Genomic DNA, 22,616 nt, shown 5'->3' on the forward strand with positions numbered 1-22,616 from the left:
TGACTGCTGTTAAAATGAACAGTTTTATAACGTATACAAGCAGACATTTGATACAGCGCACATCTTGAACTCCGGACCGGGTGCACATTTATCATTCTTTCACACAGCGCAACGCAGCAAGCCACCTTGCTGAGCGAAATGGTAGGAATGCGTCCTATTTACCATAATATGGTGCATTCCTGTCCTTTCCCTGTGCTGGCCCACTTTTGGGTGCCTAGCGCCTACACAGGTACCCTTGCATCATGGTGCAAGGGTGCCTGCGTTGTAGGCAGGATTGTTTTTGTGCAGGAAGGGACACCTTCTTGCGCAAAAACAATACTGAGAGGTATTTTTTCTACGTGTGCTGCAGAATGCACGACACATAGAAAGAGGAAAAAACAAGGAGAAATAAAGACATTTTTAGTTGTTACGCCTCACCTGGAGAGGTGTAGCATTTTGACACATTCCAAGGACTACCACTAATGGTAAATCTCGGAATGCATCAAAATCCATAGGTGGATGCGTGGGAACACCCACACTCCACCCATGGAACGTCTCCCTCCTGCAGAGTAACACAAGGGAGTGATTTGTGCTGCTTTGCATTATTCTAGATTTATAAAGCCACGCAGGTCCACGCGAGGTGGCCTTATGTGGCATGATAAATCTCCCTTAGGTTTTGTGTGGAGAAAAGGCGACGCAAAACCTTTCATAATCTGGCACCAGATGTACTAATAGGTGATTTGCAAAACTGGTCCAAAATTGCAAACCAACATTTTACAATCTAATTTGATTTAGCCAACAAAACTATGTACTAAAAGGTCAGATCGCAAAATAGGGAATTTTAGTAATCCAAAGACCCACCTTCCTACTGAATATTAAGTAGGCAGGTTGCAGATTTGTTCTCGGGCCTCCATAACATGTTCTGTATGTAGGTAGCTGTGCCTACAAATGACAAGTGGTGAAGGCAAGTTTGTCAAATCGAATGGTATAAAGTGCCTCTTTAGAGTCTTTAACATTAGTATAGTGATTTTTAGCAATGTGTGGATATAGCAATTTTAAGCTTGACCGGACATATACTGCTTCGAATCGCATAATTCCATTGGCTCTGGCTATACTCTTTTTACATCTGTGGTAGCGACGACCTTCTGATTCTTCTACAAAGGAAAACGGCCTGAACAACGCAAGCAGAGTCAGGCGTGCCTTTCCAACGCAAACCTTAACCACGCATATGCCTTAACCACGCCTAGACGTGGTTAAGGCAGTGCATGGTTGAGATGAGCGGGCCCAGGAACAGGAAGGATCAGGAGAGGACGTGTGAGGTGAGGTAAGTAGGGCTGGAGCCCGATTTTGGGGGGCTGGGGGAGTTTTAAGGGTTGGGGGTAGTTTTTAGGGCTCAGGGTTAGAGTTTGGGTGGGGTTGATTTTAGGGCTGGATGGTCGGTGTTGCTTTTAGGACTCATGGGGGTTGGGTAGATTTTAGGGCTTGGGTGGGCGGGGTAGTTTTTAGGGCTCAGGGTGGGGTCTAGGCAGGCGCGCAACACCCATTGGGCTCACGGGGCTTCAGCCCCCCCGTCGTGTCTGTCAGCCTGAGCGGAGACAGCTTCGCGGGCTGGCGACCTTCTAATTGCAGCCGCACCCGAGTACTTAACAGGTCTTTAAAAGACCATTTAGTTGTAAATGAGGCTTTTTTGGTGTGTTCACCCCTTCCTACAGCCACTTTGTCCGTGGTTCCGTGGTTTGGAGAATTAGCCCCCCCCCCCCGAAATATTTTCCAGCCCCCCCCCCCGAAATTTGGCTCTAGTTGCCCGCCTGGGTCTAGGTACTTTTTAGGGCTCAGGGGTGGTCGGGGTAGTTGTTAGGGCTTAGGGGGTTCAAGTTAGTTTTTAGGCCTCAGGGGTGGTCGGAGAAGTTTTTAGGGCTTGGGGTCGTGTTAGTTTTAAGGGCTCATTGTGGGGTTGGGGTACTTTTAAGGGCTTGGGGGGGTCAGTTAGTTGTATGGGCTAAGGGGGGTTGGGTTAGTTTTAAGTACTCAGGGTGGGGTCGGGGTACTTTTTAGGGCTCAGTGGGGGGTGGGATAGTTGTTAGGCCTACGGGCGGGTTGCATATGGTGTGATCATTACCACACATTCCTCTACCAGTCATGCCTTTACCACAAAATTGTGTGGTAAAGGGATGCTTGGTAAAAGCAGGCGTAGTAAAGGAATGCCTTATTCAGAGGCATTTGTGGTTTAGGCAGCGTGGTAGAGGCATCCATGGTAAACAGAGGTACTGAGATTATTTCCTTATTGCCTTATTATTTCCTTATTGCCTAATGATCTGTAAGTTATTACAGTAGAGCAGTGATGGCATTTTCTTACTACAAATGAGTTGTAATATGTCAGAGGTTCTTAATATGCAAACTCAAGCTTAGATCACCGCATTTAGCGTTTGTTCTAGAAACAATTAGTGAGAAACTGAAAGTAAATCATTTTTAAAAAGAACGTTTTGGAATAATTTGAATAGTAAACAGCAATCAGCGATTTTAAACACGTGGCAAATTTGACAGCTCTATGAAAACAAATAACACCAATCACAACCTCATGTACAATAGAAGCATGCAACCAGGCACTTAGCGTCTGCTAACTAGAATTACCTCTGCAAGTGAACAATGAAACAGGAAATATCCTATTTGCACAAACAAATTACCTTCAAAATAAAACAGGCAATGCATTATTTCTATTTAACATTAAAGCCATTAGCGATACAGTAAATGCATGAATCAGACAACATAAAACTGCACTCTATCAATCAAGGTAAATCCCTTCACTGAAGAGATCACCACAGTAAAGTATCCAGTCACTCTGCTGGTAAAAACGACAAATTGTGCTTTACTAGGGTCTGGTAAAGGCGATCCTATTAACACAACGTATAAATAACTAGTGCCTAAATGACTAATTAAACACATATGAACACTTTCGACTGTAGCCACAAACATAATTGTACTTTGGAATACAACAACGGCCATTCACGTTAAAAAAAGGTTTTAAAAATGTGTATTAAATGGCAAGCTTAGGTGTGCATCATGCTTGTTAAATACAGGCAAATCACTTCGGCACAGTCTTATGTTGTTTCTATCAATACATGACGAGTAGAAAGACCAAAATCACAGACTTTTTTTTATCAATTCCTGAACCCTTTTGAGAATGGGTCGAAAACAAGGACCACTCCAAGACTTAACTATTTTCTGCTGGGACACTTGGGGCCTCATTCAGAGACTCACACTACTCCAAACATATAAAACAGGATAACGTGTGTAGGTAAAATACTGCATGTTCCAAATTTCGCAGTATGAACGGGTGAACAAACAGTGCTATTGCTGTGTTATTGAACATACCAAGATGCCAAACTAGGAATAGGGAGATAATTTCTCATATTTTAAATATTGCACCTGGCAGTGCCAGTATTTACTTGATGTAGTATAACCTCCCAACATACCAGGGCACCCAGGATGTGACTCACAATAGTTGCAAACATTTTTGATCCATCTTGCAAAAAACTATAGCTAGGTATCACATTTGGGAATAGAGTTTGGCTGTTCTATTTTTATACATTATACAATATTTCAAAATGTGCCAAAGCTATAGCTTTAGTGAGCACCTGGCACGCCCACTGGCCCGAATTGTGGCTGAATGGACATGTCAATTGGACTACATGGCGTGAACCACAGTTTGTCGCCGGCATGCGCAGTTGCAATTACTGGCAGGAAGCATCATCGATGCTGTGTTCCATGTTGGGAGCCTACCTTGGAAGAAACTCTTCACCCTGAGGTAGCTGACGCTCAGACGCAGCACGGACAGCTTATCCAGCTTTGAAATGCTCTCCGGTGGTAGGGGAAGAAGGCTGGCCAAGTGATCCAACTCCATGTTGAGGCGATCTCGGTGGCGTTTCGAAGGATTGGACTTTCCGCTCCCAACCGCTGGCCTTCTGTTGAAAAAAGAAGAATTAACACATGCCAGATTGTGGAGAATCCTGGAATACACCCAATCCAAATTTTATGTCGAACTGCATTCATGCACAACTTTTTTTTAACACAATACAAATCAGTGAGAAGAGTTACTTGGAAACTCAACAAGGGGATTTCCTCTTGCAGGACATGATTCACTGACCACTGCCTTTGAAAAAGTAAGACTAGGTATCTCACGAAGATGATTTGTTCTGATCATCCTGTGCTGCAGCATTTCAGTCTCACTAAGGGGCAGTTACACCTTGATTAAATGAAGTACATCCCCAAATACTGTGACCAGCAAAGGTTGGGAATCTATGAGGAAATAAATCTTCATGAAAGTACTCAGGCTGAAAAGAATGGCTTGGACTACAAGAAGACTGTGGGCCAGATTCACGAAGGTAAACAGAGACGAAAGTCTAACTTTACGACTTTTGGTATTCACAAAGGGCATTTACTACTCGTAAATGTCCTTTGTGAATACCAAAAGTTGAACTATATGACTGTCTGTATGTATATAGAGATAACTCTAATCACTAGTATATGCAGTAGACCTTTGTACTATCTACCATTCCTATGTGACTCTTAGAGTATATCCATTTGTATCCCTTCCCTATGTATATAGAGATAACTCTAATCACTAGTATATGCAGTAGACCTTTATACTCTCTACCATTCCTATGTGACTCTTAGAGCATATCCATTCGTATCCCTTCCCTATGTATATAGAGATAACTCTAATCACTAGTATATGCAGTAGACCTTTGTACTCTCTACCATTCCTATGTGACTCTTAGAGCATATCCATTTGTATCCCTTCCCTATGTATATAGAGATAACTCTAATCACTAGTATATGCAGTAGACCTTTGTACTATCTACCATTCCTATGTGACTCTTAGAGTATATCCATTCGTATCCCTTCCTTGAGTGCTCCTCCTTGTGTGACTATAACTTGTACATTTGCAATTTTTTTCTGTTTGTATCTTTTATGCAGCGCACGTAATCCTGAGTCCTTATGTATCGCAACGGGTTCTTATGTAAAGCGCTCTGACACCTTCGGGTAATGGTCGCGCTATATAAAATCGCATTAAATAAATAAATAAAAACAAAGGGCATTTACGAGTAGTAAATGCCCTTTGTGAATACCAAAAGTCGTAAAGTTAGACTTTCGTCTCATTTTACCTTTGTGAATCGGGCCTAATGGCTGTACGCCTAACTTAAAACGAATCATTCTGGGTTTACACCTTGTTCCAGTAGAACACAATATTGTAATGAGATATCATTAGGGTGAATGCCATACAAAGGAAGCTAGTTCAGGTTTGGAAAGTGTTTTAAAAGAAACAACTATTCTTATCCTCTGGTAATGGAGAGGTGGCACAAAATGGATCTTCAAACGAAACTGGACTTGAGACATTTTGGGGGGGGGATTTTGAAAACCTTTAGTGAGGAAATTGCGCAACATGTTACATTACATCCAGGCGGATGGTCCGCAGTCAGTTCAGAAACCACATCTGTTACATACACTGTAGGAACAATCATGCTTGTGCAGCCCAGTATATGGTGTGGAAAAAAGCTGCTTGGAACTAGGCAGGAAGTACAAGGGGACGCCTAGCAGAGTCAAGAAGCTAGTGTGAGTGACTGCAAGTTTTCGTTAGAGCGTGTTGGTGGAGGAGCTATGCATCACGGGCCAGCCCCAACATCCACAGCCAGCGGGGTTCCAGCGGAGGGCGTGGGAGCGGGCACAGAAGGCGAGGCGCCCTGGCGCTGAAGGTAAGAGATGAGGGGACCCCAAATGTCGGTTGGTCTGCTGGTTGCCGGCACTAGGCCCCAGAATTTGGACAAACGTGTCTGACAGCATGCAGAGTCCTCGAGCCAGGCCTTGACCTTGGGCGCAGGCCTCCGTCCCAGTGCATGGAGACCCTGTGCCGTGCAAGAACGAGCAGCATGGCGATCAGCTTGCGGCAGGCATCTGGGCAGTATTTCACTAAGAGGCACAGAAGTGGGTCGGGCGTGACAGTCACAGAGGTGATCTCGGTGATGACAGCACACACATCACGCCAGTAGGCAGAGACACTTGGGCATAACCAGGCTAAGTGGGAAAAGTTGGCAGCAGGAGCCGAGCGTCACAGACATCTGTCGCTATGAATGAGGTCCATTTTGTGCAGGGTGATAGGAGTGCGGTATAATCTGTGCAGATATTTAAAGTGTATGGGGCGCAGGCGGTAATTGGGGGACAAGCATTTGGTATGATTGCAGCAGTACAGCCAGACCTCGTGAGAAAGGTCGGTGCCCAGGTCCTCAATCCAGGCAGTGCAGACGGTCGGCATTGATCGGTGCCGCCGCCAGCGGGAGGGCATAAATCCTGGTGACCAGGTTGCGGGTAGAGCTATACGTGTATTCAAAGTCGAGGGCAGCTATCGCAGGGGGAGGCTGAGGAAATGTGGGGTGAATCTACCTGCAGGATGCTCTAATTTGATAATACAGCAGCGTGTCCATGGGGCTGGACTCGCCACCAAGGGTGAAGAAGGTATTGTCAGGTTATAGGTCCGACACCGTGGCTAGCGCCAGGCGAGCAGCGCACTTGACCTTACCGGCAATTTGCAGAAGGGGGAATGCAGGGTTATGGGCGAGGGGCATGGCATTGGTGGAGAGCGTGTTAGAGCCAGAGTACCTCCTGATTCCATCCCAGGCCCAGTGTCTATTTCGCCAGGCGGGTGTTTTGAGGGGGCAAAGAGAGCAGTCAGGAGCGGCCAAGGGGCTGCGAGATCGGCCTCCACCGGTACGTGAGGTTGAAAAGGCATTGGGTGCAACCAAAAGTGAAGGAATCTGGCTTGGGCGCTAAGGGCCTATAGTTTGAAATCTGGGGCTCCCATTCCCCCATGAGATAGAGGCAGTGTGAGAATGTTGTATGCGATTCTGGGCTGGCGGCCAGCCCAGACGAGGGTGATTACAAGTGAACAGAGCCTGCGAAAAAAGTGAGCCGTGAGGGGATGGGGATGTTCAGGAAGAGGTACAGAAACTTCGGGAGTACCACCATTTTTGCGATGGCAATTCGTCCCGCCAGGGACAGGGGCAGTCTTCGCCATAGCTGAATCTTGGTCTCCAACAAGTCCATTGCCCGGCCGAAATTCACCCTCCAAAGTTCGTACACATCCCTGCTTAGCCAAATGCCCAGATATCTGGTGGGTCCCGACGCCCAAACAAACGGGTATTCCGGAGTGAAGGGAAAAGTGGCATCCATAAGAGGAAAGAGAACAGTCTTACCTCAGTTGACCTGGATGCCGGACAGACCTCCAACTGGACTTGATACTTTGAAATCTGCTTGACTGCAGCCCTCTGTCAAGAGCATGGACATGAAAATGGATCAGAGCATATGCTGGACAGTGCAGCTAAATTCGAATGTCCTGAAATTATGCACTGTGCCCTCACATGAATCTGAATCCCTCATAACCAGTCCTGATGTTTCCTAAGCATCAGTGTGACCCCTGTCAAAGTATCACACCTAGCAACTCACAACTATGGCTGTGAACTTTGAGGACTTGTGTGAGTTTATCTAACAGGCTGCTCATGTTCAGCTGCCAACTTCTTCATTCTCTCTCTAGGCTTGAGAATATAGCTTTTCCTGTCTTCTAGGCATTTGGTTTTCAATAGCAAAGCATTACATTAATCCCTGCAAAGAATCACCCTCTTTCTTTTCAAAAGACTGTGAGAAGAATCTAACCCCGTACAATTTGCATTACTTTCCTCCAAATCCAAGGTCTTCTTTTTCTGCTTGGAAACATAGTTTCCTGCAGGGTATGATGGAAAACTCACAGTGCCAACACCATGCTTCCCTTTTGGGACAAAAAAGGAATCTGAACACAATTGTGGTAGATTTTTTTTCAGGTCCCCTTCCATAATAAGTGATAAGTGTGAATAATATTTCTAACAGGGCATCAAAGTAAGGACAGCTAGTATGCTACAACTTCTAATTACATATTTACATTTTTGCACATGATGATGGTCTTCTTTCTTATTTTTTTTTTGCCAGTGAGCTCATGCCAAGTCTGGGTTGGGTGTAAGAGCGGTGCCTAATTGTGAGAAATTATTCACTGCACCTCGATGCCATCCACAGTTTTACTGAACTAAAATCTCGATGTGGCAATGCGCCCATAGGTACATGAGCCTGCACGGGGCACTTTGTAACAGTTTAAAAGCGATGGGCCTGATGTACTAAGATTCCATCCACAAAATGTGGCTGCAGATTTAACATAGATGTTTTGCAAATTGAATGTGATTTCGCGAAACAACCTATGCATTAATCGATCATTTTGCAAGATATGAAATCATGGTAAGTCGCAGACCAACATTGCTGCTGAATATTTATTAGACAGGTCACAATTTGCGACTCGCTATGATTAGTCACAGTCACTAGGAAAGTGGACTGTTAGGATTTGCAGACCATCATGTCTATGATTACCTTTACATTAACAGTAGACAGAAATGCATAATAAAACATTGAATTTGATGTGTGTTAAATTGTTTGACAAAGGCCGTGTGGATACATCTCTATTTTCCATAAAGAAACGTGTAGCAATGCTTTTCCTTTTCTTTAACATAAAACAAGTGAGAATATGGAAAGAGTGCAGAGAGCCCATAACTTATATAAAATTAAAAAGGTTGCACAAAAAGAAAAAAAATGGAGCTCATTAGAGGAAATAATGTTTGTCTTTAGTACACAAGACACAGTAATTTAAAATGCGTCTTTAGATGGATGAAAGCCAAACTTTTGGTTTTGTTTCCTGTCTGTGATTTAGTCCATAAATCATCTATGGACTTAAAGTGTCCAGCTATTAAAATATCTTCTCATTATCTTAAGTGAGCAGAAGTCTTCCTGGCCAAAGCACGATGAATGTTTGTGGTCTTGGTTTCTCTATGAATGCTACTCTCCACTGCTTGTAAACACATGATCAATTTGATAAAATTGAGATTTTGTGATGAAAACGAGTGGCTACATATTGTTTTTTGCTATCCACAAAAGCACAGACATGTTTCTTCACTTGTTCACGTCAAAGCTTCGTCAGGTCCTACGGCATGAGTTATTTTCTCTTGAACAATACGGCTGGATTGATTTTGGGTCCACCATCTTCAGCCCCAATATCCTCCCAACTGGCTAGTCTACATTAGCTTCCTTTGGCCATGTACATTACCGTTAAAGCTTTGGCACAAAGCAATTTTGGTTGCAGTTTTTTAATGCATAGCAGGCTTACATCTCATGTTTCTGCTCGGATGCTTCTCTTGTCCTACCAGCCTTCTTAAAGGAGCCTAAGTCATATTGCACCCAAATCTGGGGAGATCGTATTCATTCACCAAGGAAGCCAAGTAATGAAGATGTGTAATCTTGACCCCATCTGAGATATTGTAGGAGTGCATCATACTCAACCATAGTCAGCATTCAAATATATTCTATTGTAATTAATGTTACTAAAGGAGTGGAGTATTGCATATTGAAGGTATTGCAGGCAAAATATGTGTTTTAAATGTGAATATTATAAGGTTTACGCGATACTTACATATTAATGTAAATGAATATGCTAAAATAAATGTGTCTCAACGTGAGTTCAGTGAATTAAAATGTAACGCAAGCTAAGGTTGAATTTTTATTGCATAATGTGAATGAATGCAAGTCCCTAAAACTGACATCTTTGTAATCCTTTTCTATACGTATTATAAGCTGCATTTATCTTATTTTTTGTAGAAATGGGCATTTATTTGTAATCTAGTGTACTAGCCAAAGTCCACAGGTAAATTGAGGCCTAATGTATATTTTAGTCTAACATTCTTTGTTTCAGTGCCAGCTTGTGTTGTAATCTTACATTTTGTCTGTGTTAAGCCTTCGCTGCGGAATGTATCTCATTTTGTTTCCACTGCAGGTGTGGATAAGCCTCAATACTAAGAATAAAGGAGCTTTGTCTTAATAAATAGCAAGGCCTGAGAAGGAGTAGTCGGATGAGGGAATCACGGTAAGAGCGAAGGTAGTAGTTCTCATTGGAGAGGAAAGGAATGACCAAGGACAAGAGGAGATTACAACTTGTCGCTATGGGAGAGGTGGTGAAAGTATCCAGTTGTGCTAGAGCTATTGAAAAATTACCAAAGAAGAAGTCACGTGGGAGTGTGAACTCGACTGCAGTTGATATTATGTGCTGCACTTTATGAGGGAGAGCTCTTTTAGGTTTTCATGTAGAGCAGACCGATATATCTGCTTATATGGCTTTACAATCCTTGACCCATTGTTGGAGTGCCTTCTACTAAAGACTCTGACAGCTGACACCTTTCTTCCTTTTTGATCATGCCCATACCCTAATGCTTTTAATTTAGAGCTACATTTTCTAAGTTAGTGTAGGGAAAGATAGTTTGCCCATGTTTGTTAAAGAGAATTATTTGATGCATTTTAACCTTTATTTCTTTTTCCTGTTCGTCTGCATCATCATCTTAGAGTTAGTCATTTGCTTTGTATTGTACAGGGTGAATGTCTTCATTATTATGCTGTGATTGATTTACATTGACTTGGTTCTGAATCTATAATGAAATACTACTAAACTCAGTTGAAGTAGTCGAGTGGATTAATGTGTGGCCCCATTGGTTGCACTGTATTGAGACGATAACCAGTGGTTCTTTCCCTTCACCGCTCGCTCTCCTAGTAAGGCCTGTCCCTCTGGAGAAATTTGTATAAATGGGCCTGACTTTACCAGTAACTATCTGCATTTGCCCTATAGTCCTCTTATAACTATCTAACGTTCCCTAAGCAATTCAAAACTTGCGTGTTTACCACTTCTCTTTAATGCATGTTGGTTTGCTTTTCTCATGGTATAGGTTTGCTCAGTGCCAGGACACCCCTTGGGTATTTGCATGCTTTACAAATGTCTATTTTGACTTACAAATGCATGTTCATTCATTTCAAATAAAATGCTGGCCTTTTACTTATAGAATTGAGAACTATACCAGTTAGGGATATCTCTGTAGCCAATGGTGGTGTGACAAAATGCCAATGAAGAAGTTATAATGCTGGTTTCTCACTTAAAACTGTTGATTATACCGCCGTAACAACAATATTAATTAAAAAAGAAAATGCACCAAACGAGGTGTCTTCGTGGTTTGCTTCCTCTTTCAGCAGCAAAAAATTATCTGTAAACAAACACTAGATTAATACTTCATTGTCATCAGTCATTTTGATTTTCCACAGTCAGCAGTATTGTCACCTTCATTCAATATTGACATATACTGCTCCCTCATCAACTTTTTCAAATTCACCACATGAGTGTTTGAGGGAGGGTGACTTGTCTATCATCACCCAGACTAAATGGAATATGTTTTCAGCACACAAGTGAAATGAGACCAACACACCAGGGGGAATATTCACAAGAAAATGTGATAACTACTGCAAGAGTAGTATAACGCAACATTCAAAATCACAGCCCATCGCGGGAAAATAACCCTGTGTCAATGTGGAATTCACAACAAGGCGGTAGCAAGGGATAGACACCAGATAACGCGGCAAATGTCCACGTGATAATCAATGCAACGGCGCTAAAATACGATAGGCGAACGCAAAAAGACGTGATGAGGCCAAACGCGGTACAAAAAGTAGTGAAAAGCAGCCACAGGCCTGCAAATCCCACACGTCTGGCGGGACAATGCACCATAAAAAACACAGAAACAAAACACCAGAAACAAGTCATAGCATGTAGCAAAATGAATGCACCCTGACCCAGCGCAGAGGCCAATTCGAACCCCACAACCCCCTTAGGCTACCCGCAAGGAACAACGGGGTCGGGGAAGGCCAAGGAGAAGAAGGAGAGTAAGACGGGGTGCAGAGCGCAGGAAAACAAGACCAGCGTCACGGAGGTGACAGAACACTACCAGCAACTGACCCACTAGCAGACCACCTGGATTGCAGCCGGAGTGCCGAGGAGGCCAATCCAGGAGGCCAATAGGCGACAGCATGACATGACTACCAAAACCAGGCACCAACCCGCTGCCAACAGGAAGGCAGCAACGGTGACAGGAGGTGTCAGTCCAGCGCCCCCGGAGGAGATGGAGGAAACCCAGGCCACAGTCATCAGTGTGGAGACGGTGCAAGAAGTAGGGAGTACGGACACATCTTGAGTGGACCTGACACAACATCAACAGGGAGTGCCACGAACAGAGACTGGGTGGACGGGGGGAGATGGGCACAATGGCATACATGCATAAAGAGGCGTAGCACACTGCACACCCACAAACACCCAGGATCATGTCCCAGATCCCCTTGGCACACTGCAGCACACACACTTAGCACGAACAGCACACCCACATTGACGACAACATGGAACAATGCTCAAAGCTGACACTGCAGAACAGAGGACCCAACTGGCTCAACACAGCACAGAACCACGCCCAGGGCCGCGCAAATAACAGTCACACACCCATGTTGGCTGTGTGTACGACGGCCCTGGCCACTCCCCTTATGAATTGAGTGGGTGACGACAAAGCTACATGTCCAAGCTCCAACTCGCTGCCTGCAGTGACATGCCCATGCCTGCATCCGATGTACACAGCACAATGTAATGTCGTAGGGCCCAGGGCCCACATGCATACTACAAGATCACAGGGACACACACAGATATCATGTTGAACTGGCTACGGGCACATATGCCCGGCCCCTTCATTGGCAGGGCCACATGTACAGCGACGCCTGTGTTGGATGTGTGTGGGGTGAGGGTAAGCCATTCCGCACAGAATGTCTGGTGCCGGCAACCACTTGAACATTGGACACCAGTGCAACGGAAACAGAAAACACATCCAATACAGAGTCAACTGCTGAGCAACATGGAGTGAGCCGGAGAAAGTCCAGAGGACAGCCAACATGCAAACAGAGGTGTCCATGAGTTGCAGTGCACTGAGCTTTGGACACTGGAGATGAGCACGCTCATGTGAAGAAAAAGTCTCGGATTGTGTCCCTTCGATATATTACTGATGCAGATGCAGTGGGGTGTGTTAGACCTGCATCATCTTGGCCATCAACGTCTCTGGGCCCAGGGGCGGATTGGCAATGCGGGCATTCGGGCATGGGCCGAAGGGCCGGTGTCTTCGTGCCCTCTGTGGGCCGTTTTTTTTCTCCCCTTTCCCAGCAGCACAGTGAAGCTGCATTCATTTCTCTGTCTCTGTCTCCGTGCTCTCTGTGGACTAGGAAAGGGGAGGAAAAAAAAAACGGCCCACAGATGGCACAGAGACAGAGACAGAGAAATGAATGCAGCTTCACTGTGCGTCCATAGCGATTATCCGCTGTGGCCTCTCCTTCAACCCCTGCTCTGCAAAGCAATCACGCAGAGGGTGGGCTGGGGAGGGGTGATTCTGTGGCCAGAATCGGCCTCCCTGGGGGCCAGGTGTTGCTGAGGCCTTTGAGCCATTTTCACCTCGGCCCCCCTGGGGCCCATGCAGCCCAGAAACAGTGTCAGTTTTAACACCTCGCCCACAGCCCTTCACATTCAGGGCATAGTGGGCGAGGAAGAATGGGTCACACTGTGGGGGCAAGGTGATTTTTGCAACTTGCACCATCTTCAGACCTCAGCCTCCCCCTGGCTACCGTGGATGACCCAGCAGCTGTGTTTTGTGCTCCCCTGCCAGGACATTGCCCTGAGGTCTGGAGGGCTGGGGAGGGCTGATTAATTTTTAATTTACTAATTGCAGGGGCCTTACTGCTGTTCATGTGCTCCTGAGCTGAAGGTCTGGGGAGGGCTGAGTAGGTTAGTAATAGCAGGGGCTTCCTGCTTATTAGGTGCACCTTCGCTGGAGGGCTCAAATAATTTTGTGACAGAAAGGGGCCTTGCTGTTTTTTTAGTTGCTCAGCATGTAGGCCATTGTCACTTTGGCCCTGTGTCCTGTGCAAGAAGAGTATCCTCTCACTTTCATTCCTTGTCTGTGCCAAACATCTTAAGGATTTTGGGGACCCTGGGCCAAACATATTTTTGGGCCCCTGTTCAGAACAGATTTGAATTTATAATCCAATTTCTGCTCTTTGATGCCCTCTTTCAGCTGGTCACTGGACAGAGCACTACCATACTTGTCCAAATTCTTCATGTATTTACATCTAATATTCAAGGACATTGACGTGTGTTTTCAATATTACAACACAGTAGCAGCTCACTAAAATTACTGAAAATAATCTCAGTGACATCCTCCTATTTCTCATATGTGATGGCCTGTTTGATCTCAAAGACATATTTTTATGGATGTTGCATGAAACATAAACACATTTTTCTGCAAAATCTCTGTGATAGGTTCTTACTCATCGCCCATATTAAAAATACATTTGAAAAAATGGTATTTAAAACAATCTGTTTAAGGAGTATGCATGGTCATTAGGGCAAGATTCTCTGCAGAACAGAGCTGGCTCTATCAGGGGGCTCCCTGAAAGGCTGGGGCCCTGGGCCAGAGCCCACATTGCCCATGCCTTAAAACGTCTCTAGTCTGTGCATAGGCATATGTGGCCTGACGCCAGAGTTGCTGAGATCGGGATTCAAGTTTGAGTCCCAGCGTCTGCTCAGCAACCTGTGATTCTGGGCAGATCACTTCATCGCCCAGGCCCTTAAATAAAAAATCGGATCATGTGTACTGTAATTGGTACTCATAAATAGAACTGTGTTTTTTTTATATGGACATCACCTGCTGGTTGTGAAATACATTTATGACTAGATTGTACAGATACATTTTCCAGCATTCTTTACACCCCAGACTGCCTTTTCCTCGTTTGTGAATTCTTACTTTTGTTATTACATGTTCTATTCCCAGAGATTCCAGTCTTACCCTTTGTCCTTGACTTTGTGCTATATTTCTGCTTTATGTGATGATTAGAGTCTAGGACATAGCTGGTTGGGAAAGAGTATCTAACGGCATTGTGCAGGGCGTTAAGACTGCAAGTAAGTATTCAGTTATCAGAACTGCAGTGCTCCTAATCTTTACCAATGTTACTTGCTCTGTAAGCTTTAAAAGGCTTAGTTTACTAAATATGTCTCTACAAATTAGACCTCAAAGAGTAACCAAATGGTGTTCCATGGAAGGGCACACCCCTTGAATGTGGGCAACGCCCCCTAATTGTGGGCTCCGCCCCTTGAATGTGGGCCACTTTTTTCGTCAGTGCCCGGGCCAAATTGTGATCCCAATCCGACCCTGTCTGGGCCCCCACACTGTCTGAGGTGGCATACCTACGCAACCGCTCCGCAGCACAAAACACAATGATCAACGGACAATGGCCTGTGTTGCACTGAGTCACTGGCACCTGGAGTGCTGATAAAGGGTATCAGGCCGATGATGGCATCCACGACAGGCCTGAGCAAATCCGAAGTCTGTAAGGACCACCGCTTCAACTCTGGCAGAAGGCAGTTGGAGGTGGTACTTGCGGTGGTGGCGTGTGCCTCCTGCGGTGATGCGTCGTCCGGGTTGGTCTGTACTCGCTTCGGTGTGTGAGCCCTGGTGGGATGCCTTTGGGCCGGAAGCTGCATACAGCGCAAAGCCACAGGGTAATGGCGTTGATGATCCCAAGGCCTATGCCTCAGGGGTCAGCCAATGTCTCCGGAGAAGGAATCCCGGACAGGACCAGCACTGAGTTAGTGGCCCTGGATGCACTGTGGCCGGCACAGGCACCCAGCCACGGGACGGTGACTTGCGGTGCAGTCAGATTGGCCATGCGACCTGATCGGGTCACCTTCACTGTCTGAGGTGTATGTTTTGGAGTGTTTCGGTGGACAGTGGAAGGTGTCCTCCGGTGCAAGACGCCGAAAGGTTCGATTTTATCCAGAAGCAGCAAATGGAGGAGTGGAATGCGACAGCCCCGTTGCCACCACCAATTCTGTATCAGCTACATGAGGATGGCATTGAACAGGGTTTGTGGCAGCACGTGGTGCGAGATGCGCATATGGAACTATGCCTCACGGGTTGAAGGGAGTCTGGTGCTGTGGCCGCCATCCCAGATTTGGGGTCACTGTCATTCATTAGCCAGGACAAGGTTTCACATATGGGACCCACTGAGCCGCAGAGGATGGCGGTGAATATGTAAACAAGAAAGGAGTAATGTGGGCCAACGTTGGGGGGACAGCGGTGGTCTGAAAGGCTGTCTGGGTCACGAACCTCGGGCTTGGAAGTTACACTAGCACGTGGTGGGCCCTCCTTGACACATGCCGGTGTCTGCTGCTGATCAGTGTGGCCTGGCTGCGCAGGGTCAGCCCTGATGGGTTTGTGCTCCAGTAGGCCGGGGTATGGCAGGCACACAGGATCTCAGGCTACTCCGCTAACAAGGACGGTGTCGGCCTCGTGGCAGACTGGGAGGTCCCGCCCTGGCAGAGACGTTGGGCTTTCCGGAAGAGGACAACGCCCAGGGCTACATGCTTTTTATTCACACCCCTACGCTGGTCTGGCGTATGCCTGCCCATCCCACTCTGCTCTCGCTTAAGTGGGGGGACATAACAGGCAACATTTCCACAAGGACCCCCACTGGCTGGGGTGACATGGTTGCGTCCACTGTCCATTACACTCCATACACCAGAGGTGTATGTCCCCATGGATATGGGTGTGTTCTGCATACTGCGGTCTGTCCAGCACTTCCCGCGCCACTCTTGGCATTGTGTACTTTCCCTATCATGGTTCTACAACATCCTTCACACATGCCTGCTTCCCTCCTCTCCCCAGATTTGTGGATTGGATTGTTGTGGAATTGAGGTGAGTAGGTGTTAATTGGGAACTTGCCAAGGCACTGCGAATTTCCCTGGGTGCCATCCTGGGAAGGCTGGTTGCTGATGGAATGCTGATGGAATGTCAGCAGGTGGAATGTCGGAAGGTGAAGGGATCAGGCACACTGGCTGTGTATTTGGATGCGACATTGGTGGAGGTCCCATGGTGTTCTGATGTTGCCTGCACATAGATGTGTGACGTGTGCTTCCTGTTGCGCTGATTGTGTGCTGTGTTACCAGGGGGCACAGGTGGGACATGTGTGCAGTGGATTGCACCCAACACATGCGTGCATCCGGCTATGGTGTATGGTCCTTGCTTGGTCTCCAGCGGTTCATACGCATTGTATTGTCGTACGGGGCCTGGGGTGCCAGGGTGATGGTGATGTCCATGACAGGTGTAGATGTCTGTGTGACTCCACCGCCTCTGGCGGGTGTTGGTTGTGGTGTGCTAGGGGTCAACAGGTGCAGCACGACCAGCAGCTTTGTGTGGGGTGGGATGTTGGTTGTCCGCTGTGTTGGTGCCGTTGGCCTGTTGGGCGATGATGGCCAGGATGGTTTTCCCTTTCAGCCTGTAATGGACAGTGACATTTTCAGAAGTTGTGCCTGTGAGGCAGGTGCATTTTCAGGTGGGCTGCTGTCTTTTTCTACGCTGCCTCTGTGGTGGTCCGGGGTGGGGGTGGGGGGGGGGTGCTGGGTGGGGGTTGTTGCCCTCTTGGGTGTCCGAGCTGCATGATCAGTAGCTCCATGGCTTCTGTTAGTCTTCAGGCTTGGCTCTGGGCTGGGCTCCTTATTGTGGTGCAGGCTGCCGTCCGACTTTACACCAGGTCAGGGTAGGTGTAAATGTCCTGCTGCTAACACGTCTTATCGCGTGTTTTGTGTTCTTATCGCCGATCTGGCTGGTCGTTGTGAATGTTGAGGTGTGGTGTTGTTGCAGCTTTTGGCACGGGAACGCCTAGTCTGCATATCATTAGCGATAGTTGCGGGGGTCCTCTGTAGCGATGTTTTTTGCGGCTGCTATCGTGGGAAAACTGGTGCTGTGGGCTGTTAGCACCTGCTTGTGAATGGTGGGGTAAATTTATCACGACTTTGGCTGCAATAAAGTGCCGTTAATTCGGCGATAGCTCCTTGTGAATATGCCCCCAAAACTTTACAGCATTTAGAAAAAAAGATGTTCTGTATGGCTCTCCCTCAGCCCCATTCGGGTGAATGCCACAATCTAAATCTGCTTATTTACTGTTATGATGTAGTGTGTTTTATCTAGGGACCTGAATCGATCTTTCTATTTTATGCCCTTGTCCGGTTATAATCAATAATATCCATACAACGGCATAAAAACCCTATTCATAATTCAGTTGTAGCACATGCTGTCACATTAAGCAAGCCTACTCCTCCAGCCCCCTAGAAAGCACACCGCGTTCTCTAAACAAAACCAAGCCTCCAGCAACCTGGGAAATCCCCATTGCCTTTGTTTTGATTTCGTCCGAGAACTCCTGTAAAGCACTGTAAGAACAACCAGTTCTTAGTGACATCTTTATTGACGTCTTATGTCCAGCCTTACGTCAAACCCGGCACCTTTCAGGTATAAATATACCAACGCTGCCTTAAGCAAACACACGGTGGTGATTCTGGAGCAGCTATCTACTTGCCCGTAAGCCCAGCTGATGCGAGAGCCCTCCCTTTTGACGCGCTGAGAAAGACGCTGTCTTTTCTCCTGCCGAGAAAATCCCACTCCGGCGTTTCCAGCCTACCCTTGCGGGTGACTGGGATATCGAGTCCTGAGAGAGAGATACCAGACCTCCTGCCTTCTATTACTGTGGAAAAGTAAATTTTGCCATGTTCTGTGTCCCTACGCGTCCTCCATCATATGTTATGTGTGCATGATTAATATGCATATGTATTCCCCATGTTCGATTAAAGACGCAATTATAGTTGTGTCCACCTCTAGTATGTCAGTTTCCAGTTCTCGTGAATACTACGAGTATTAGGCCTATGGAAAGCTACGTTGCCACGTTTCTCAGTGTGCACGTTATTTCATTGAAAAGTCCCCGTTTCTAGGCCTCAAAAGGGCCCGGACACCAGATTCAGCTCCTGTCTCCTGAAACCCTCGCTGAGGAGCGACACGGCCCCCACCTGTATCCTCGACCCTTCACTTACTTCCTGCCTCACAGTGCCCGGTTCAGCCTGGCTCTGCTTCTGAGCCTGCCAAGAGTATGTTATGATTCCAGTTATCAGTCCAGCCCTCCTTCTCTGCATTCCTAAAGCTACTGAATCGCATCAATAGTTTCCGTCATTGTCTAGCCTTTACGTCTCCATGTAAGAGAAATACTGCATTTAATGGTCATTTAATATTCTTCATCACGCACTACATGTAGAATAATGCATGCTCCAGTCTTAGAGTCTGTTAGCCTTTCCCCTCCTGATCCTTAGTTTATATCAACATGTTCCCTAAACATCAGATACTAGATAGGGTTTAGGTACATGTCGCCCTGACTCTCCAGACTTCAGTCTCTGCTCCTAGCACAGAGTTCATAGCCCCCAGCTTCTCCTAGTGATACGTCATTGCCAGTTTGCGCGCACCATCAGGTTAGAGGTCCCGGCTCCTTAGGTAGCCCCCTCCATGGTTTCCGCCCCATCCATGACATATTCTGTTACGTTTGCATCACATGTCTATGTATACGCCCTGTTACACCCACTTTCACCCTTATCTTTCGCGACTGCTACGCGTCACACCTATTGCTCCACCCACTGCTACGCCTATTGCAATGTAATGCTATGTGTTTGCGTTATGTATATATGCTCATGTACTGTTATTAAAAGTCAGTCCAGCTCCGATTCCCCAGATCCTGCCCCCGGCAGCTGCCATTCTGTTCCCGTGCAGGTTGTCCTGTTCCTGTCCTTATGCTATATTAAACCTGCAAAACTCCTACTACCTCGAATCTTGACTCTTATTTATTGAGCTATCTGTTATTCATTCATTCATTCAAAAAGAGAGGTATTATTTATTTATTTACCACATAATGGCGCCCGAATAGGGACTTGCCCTTTCCCCACGCGTCGGTGAAGCCACGCCGACCCCCTGACCCTCTGCAGTCGTGACGGAACTCTTCTGCGCACCGGCAGATATTTCTGCTTCAAGTATCCCTCAGGCCCACGGAGGAGACGGAGGAGGCGGTCCAGCATCCAGACGAGACGGTGGAGGAACGCGGCGAGTCCCGACCAGAGCCCAAGCCGAGAGTCCAAGGTCCGAGGTATCCGGAGGCCCACCCGTAACTGAAGTCCGAAGTTCGTCGTCCGTCGTCGTAGCAGTCCAGTCCAGTCCGAGGCCTTCCGTTCTTGCTGCCCGGTGAGTACCGTTGCTGGGGTGGTATCTAGACAGGGTCAATCTAATTGTCTCTGGTCTGTGGGTTGGTGGTACACAGACCCACAAACGAAGTGTCCACTTCGGTGGATGCGGGTCCTGACGTGTCTCTTTACGAGACCGGTAAGTTTCGTACTGTTTCAGCAGTGCATCTAGTTTCTGTTCTAGTCAGTTCTGTTCTCGAGAAAATCCATGTGTTCTGTTCTCAGTATTCCAGGTAGTATTCTGTTCGAATTGTTATTTTAAATGTTCTTCATGTATTTTAACGTCGTGGTATGAATGGGGAATAAGTATCGTGTTCATTGTGTATTGTATTGTGTCTAGATTACAGTTCAGCCATGCCCTTGTTTTCCAAGTTACGTCAGTTAAAAACTAGAAAGGGTCTGCTGGAAGCAGCAGTTCCCGTCCCGCCCAGGGACAGTCCAGGTCACTTTATGTATCAGAAGCATGGCATAAGTGCCATATTATATCTAGATTTATGGGTAGAGTATACCAAAGAGTTGGAAGAAAAGTATAGATGGCCCGTATCAGGTACGTGGGATGCCGAGTGCATCATGAGAGTAGAAGAGGCATTATGGAAAAAGAAAGCCAGACAGTCACAGAAAGATGCCATCGAGTTATGGCGCAAAGAATCTCATAAAAGAACCGAAAAAGAAATCAGAAAGTCAGAATTAAGTAGAGAATCCCAAGAGCGAGCCCAAGAAAAAGAATTAATCGAGATAGGTGAACGAGTTAAAACCGAACAGTCAGACAGACGGAGGAATGCCCTTATTAAGGGTATGTACCCTCTTCTTGCCGAGGGCTTGCCAAAAGCGACCCCGGAGGCATCCAGTAATTTCCCGCCACCATTAGTTCCGACCAAGCTACGTCACAAACCGACCGCAGCTGATATTTTTATCTCGTCCTATTTGGACGACACAGTCCCAGAATATGCAAATCCTGTTCTGCCAGTCCCTGTAAATCAAGCACTTCCTGCTCCTCCAGACACCGGGACCCCCCTTGCAGTACCTGCTACGGTACCCCAGGTCCAGCCAACATTAGAATTTCCCACTCTGCCACGAAGAGCATCAGTCGATGATTCTAGTTTAGGGGCCGCAGGAGGAGGTCCTCCTCAGACCCCGCCGCCACACAAGCGTTTAACGTCAGTCGAATTACATGCTCAAGCGTCACAGCGTACGCCCAGATATCAGTCTGTTGCAGAAATAAGGAGAGCTCTTACCGAATGCGGCTATGATCCAGTCCCAGGCGAGGATAATATGGTTTTATATTCATTACGCGTAAGAAAGGTGACCGAGTATCTAGTCACCCTACCGAATATGAAAGAAGATTTAGACAGAATATATCGTTTCATCCGTACAGGGGATGATCCAGAAAGCATTGGCGAAGCCATGTCTCAAAGGAAAGCCGAGATCCAGCTCATGATATTAAAGTTTCTGATTAATTGTCTAATAAGAGAACAAGATTACCCGTCTAAAGATCCAGTCGAAATGAGGACCCTGACAAAGTGGAGTGATAATATAGCCGAGGGTAAGCACAAGACCATCAGTGCTATGGAGAGTATGTACAAGAGAATCCGTAAAGAAATAATAAAGTTACACGAACAACGTAAAGCAGCACAAGTAAGCGAGAAAGAAAGTAACTCTGATACTGAAGAGGTAGACGACGAGAATCCCGCCAGAATAGCGTATGTAGGAAAATCTAGATTTCCAGACCGACATTCACGCCTAGAACACAAGTCAACTTCCCATCATCCAGCACCAGAACAAGGTTCTCTAGAACAAGTATTTCAAGCTACCGATCACATTCTGAAATCACGAATCGGTTATAGTGAATTAAGTACCATGCATGAACAAGAACTAGCCCGATCAGCAGTCCGATGGATTACTGATTCTACCACTTTTCCAGACGAAATAGTGGCACAAATGTTTCTGAAACTGCCCCCAGCCGAGCAGCGACTGGTGGGTATGTATATGATCCAGCACCTCATTACTCTGTATGAGGGTCAGCATTCTGATCCAGGTCCGTTACATGATATCCTGAACGAGCTACTCCAGTATAGATGGAAAGGTCTAGGTACCGATTTAATTAGTGTCATTCTAGAACAGCGCCACAAATATAGAACGTTTCTGAACCCGCATTTTGTTCACGTCTCACCCCCAGAAAGTAAACCATTTTACATAGAAAGACAGAATCCGTTACGAGAAGTCCACCCAGTTAGAGGATCGGGTGGCGAACTAGAACGAGTATTTGTTTATACCCCGATCACAAAGATGGAACTGTTAGAGATGAAAAAATTAATTCCCTGTCACGATAAAGATCCAGCAGGGTTCCATAGAGAATTAAAAGACATGCTCCGTATGGGAGAATACACGTATCCAGATATAATTAAAATGTTAAAAGTTCTGTTGCCCGCAGGGGTGTATGAAAAGCTCAAGGAAAAAGAATGGGAGGTGGGAGAGAAAAAGATAGATTGGGCAGTTCTAGAAGCTGAAGATAAGGCACGAGTACCAGGTACCGGTCTTGGAGCGAAATGTAAAGAGTTACCTGAATTAT

The 22,616-nt window shown here is 46.3% G+C and overlaps 1 protein-coding gene across 2 annotated transcripts in view; it reads right to left on the bottom strand.

Annotated features, from left to right (window-relative positions):
- The window catches only part of AHRR (aryl hydrocarbon receptor repressor), a 937,398-nt gene that overhangs the window by 796,190 nt on the left and 118,592 nt on the right, over positions 1-22,616 (bottom strand). The window contains exon 3 of one of the 2 annotated variants that reach the window (XM_078687795.1): positions 3,760-3,938. In XM_078687795.1, coding sequence (XP_078543921.1) covers positions 3,760-3,938 — 179 coding nt within the window. Of the gene's footprint in view, positions 1-3,759; positions 3,942-22,616 lie in introns of both variants that reach the window. The other variant, XM_078687793.1, reaches the window with a different exon arrangement.

The sequence above is a fragment of the Lissotriton helveticus genome, chromosome 4_1 (genome assembly GCF_964261635.1).
Source record: "Lissotriton helveticus chromosome 4_1, aLisHel1.1, whole genome shotgun sequence".
In the NCBI taxonomy this organism is placed as follows: domain Eukaryota; kingdom Metazoa; phylum Chordata; class Amphibia; order Caudata; family Salamandridae; genus Lissotriton; species Lissotriton helveticus.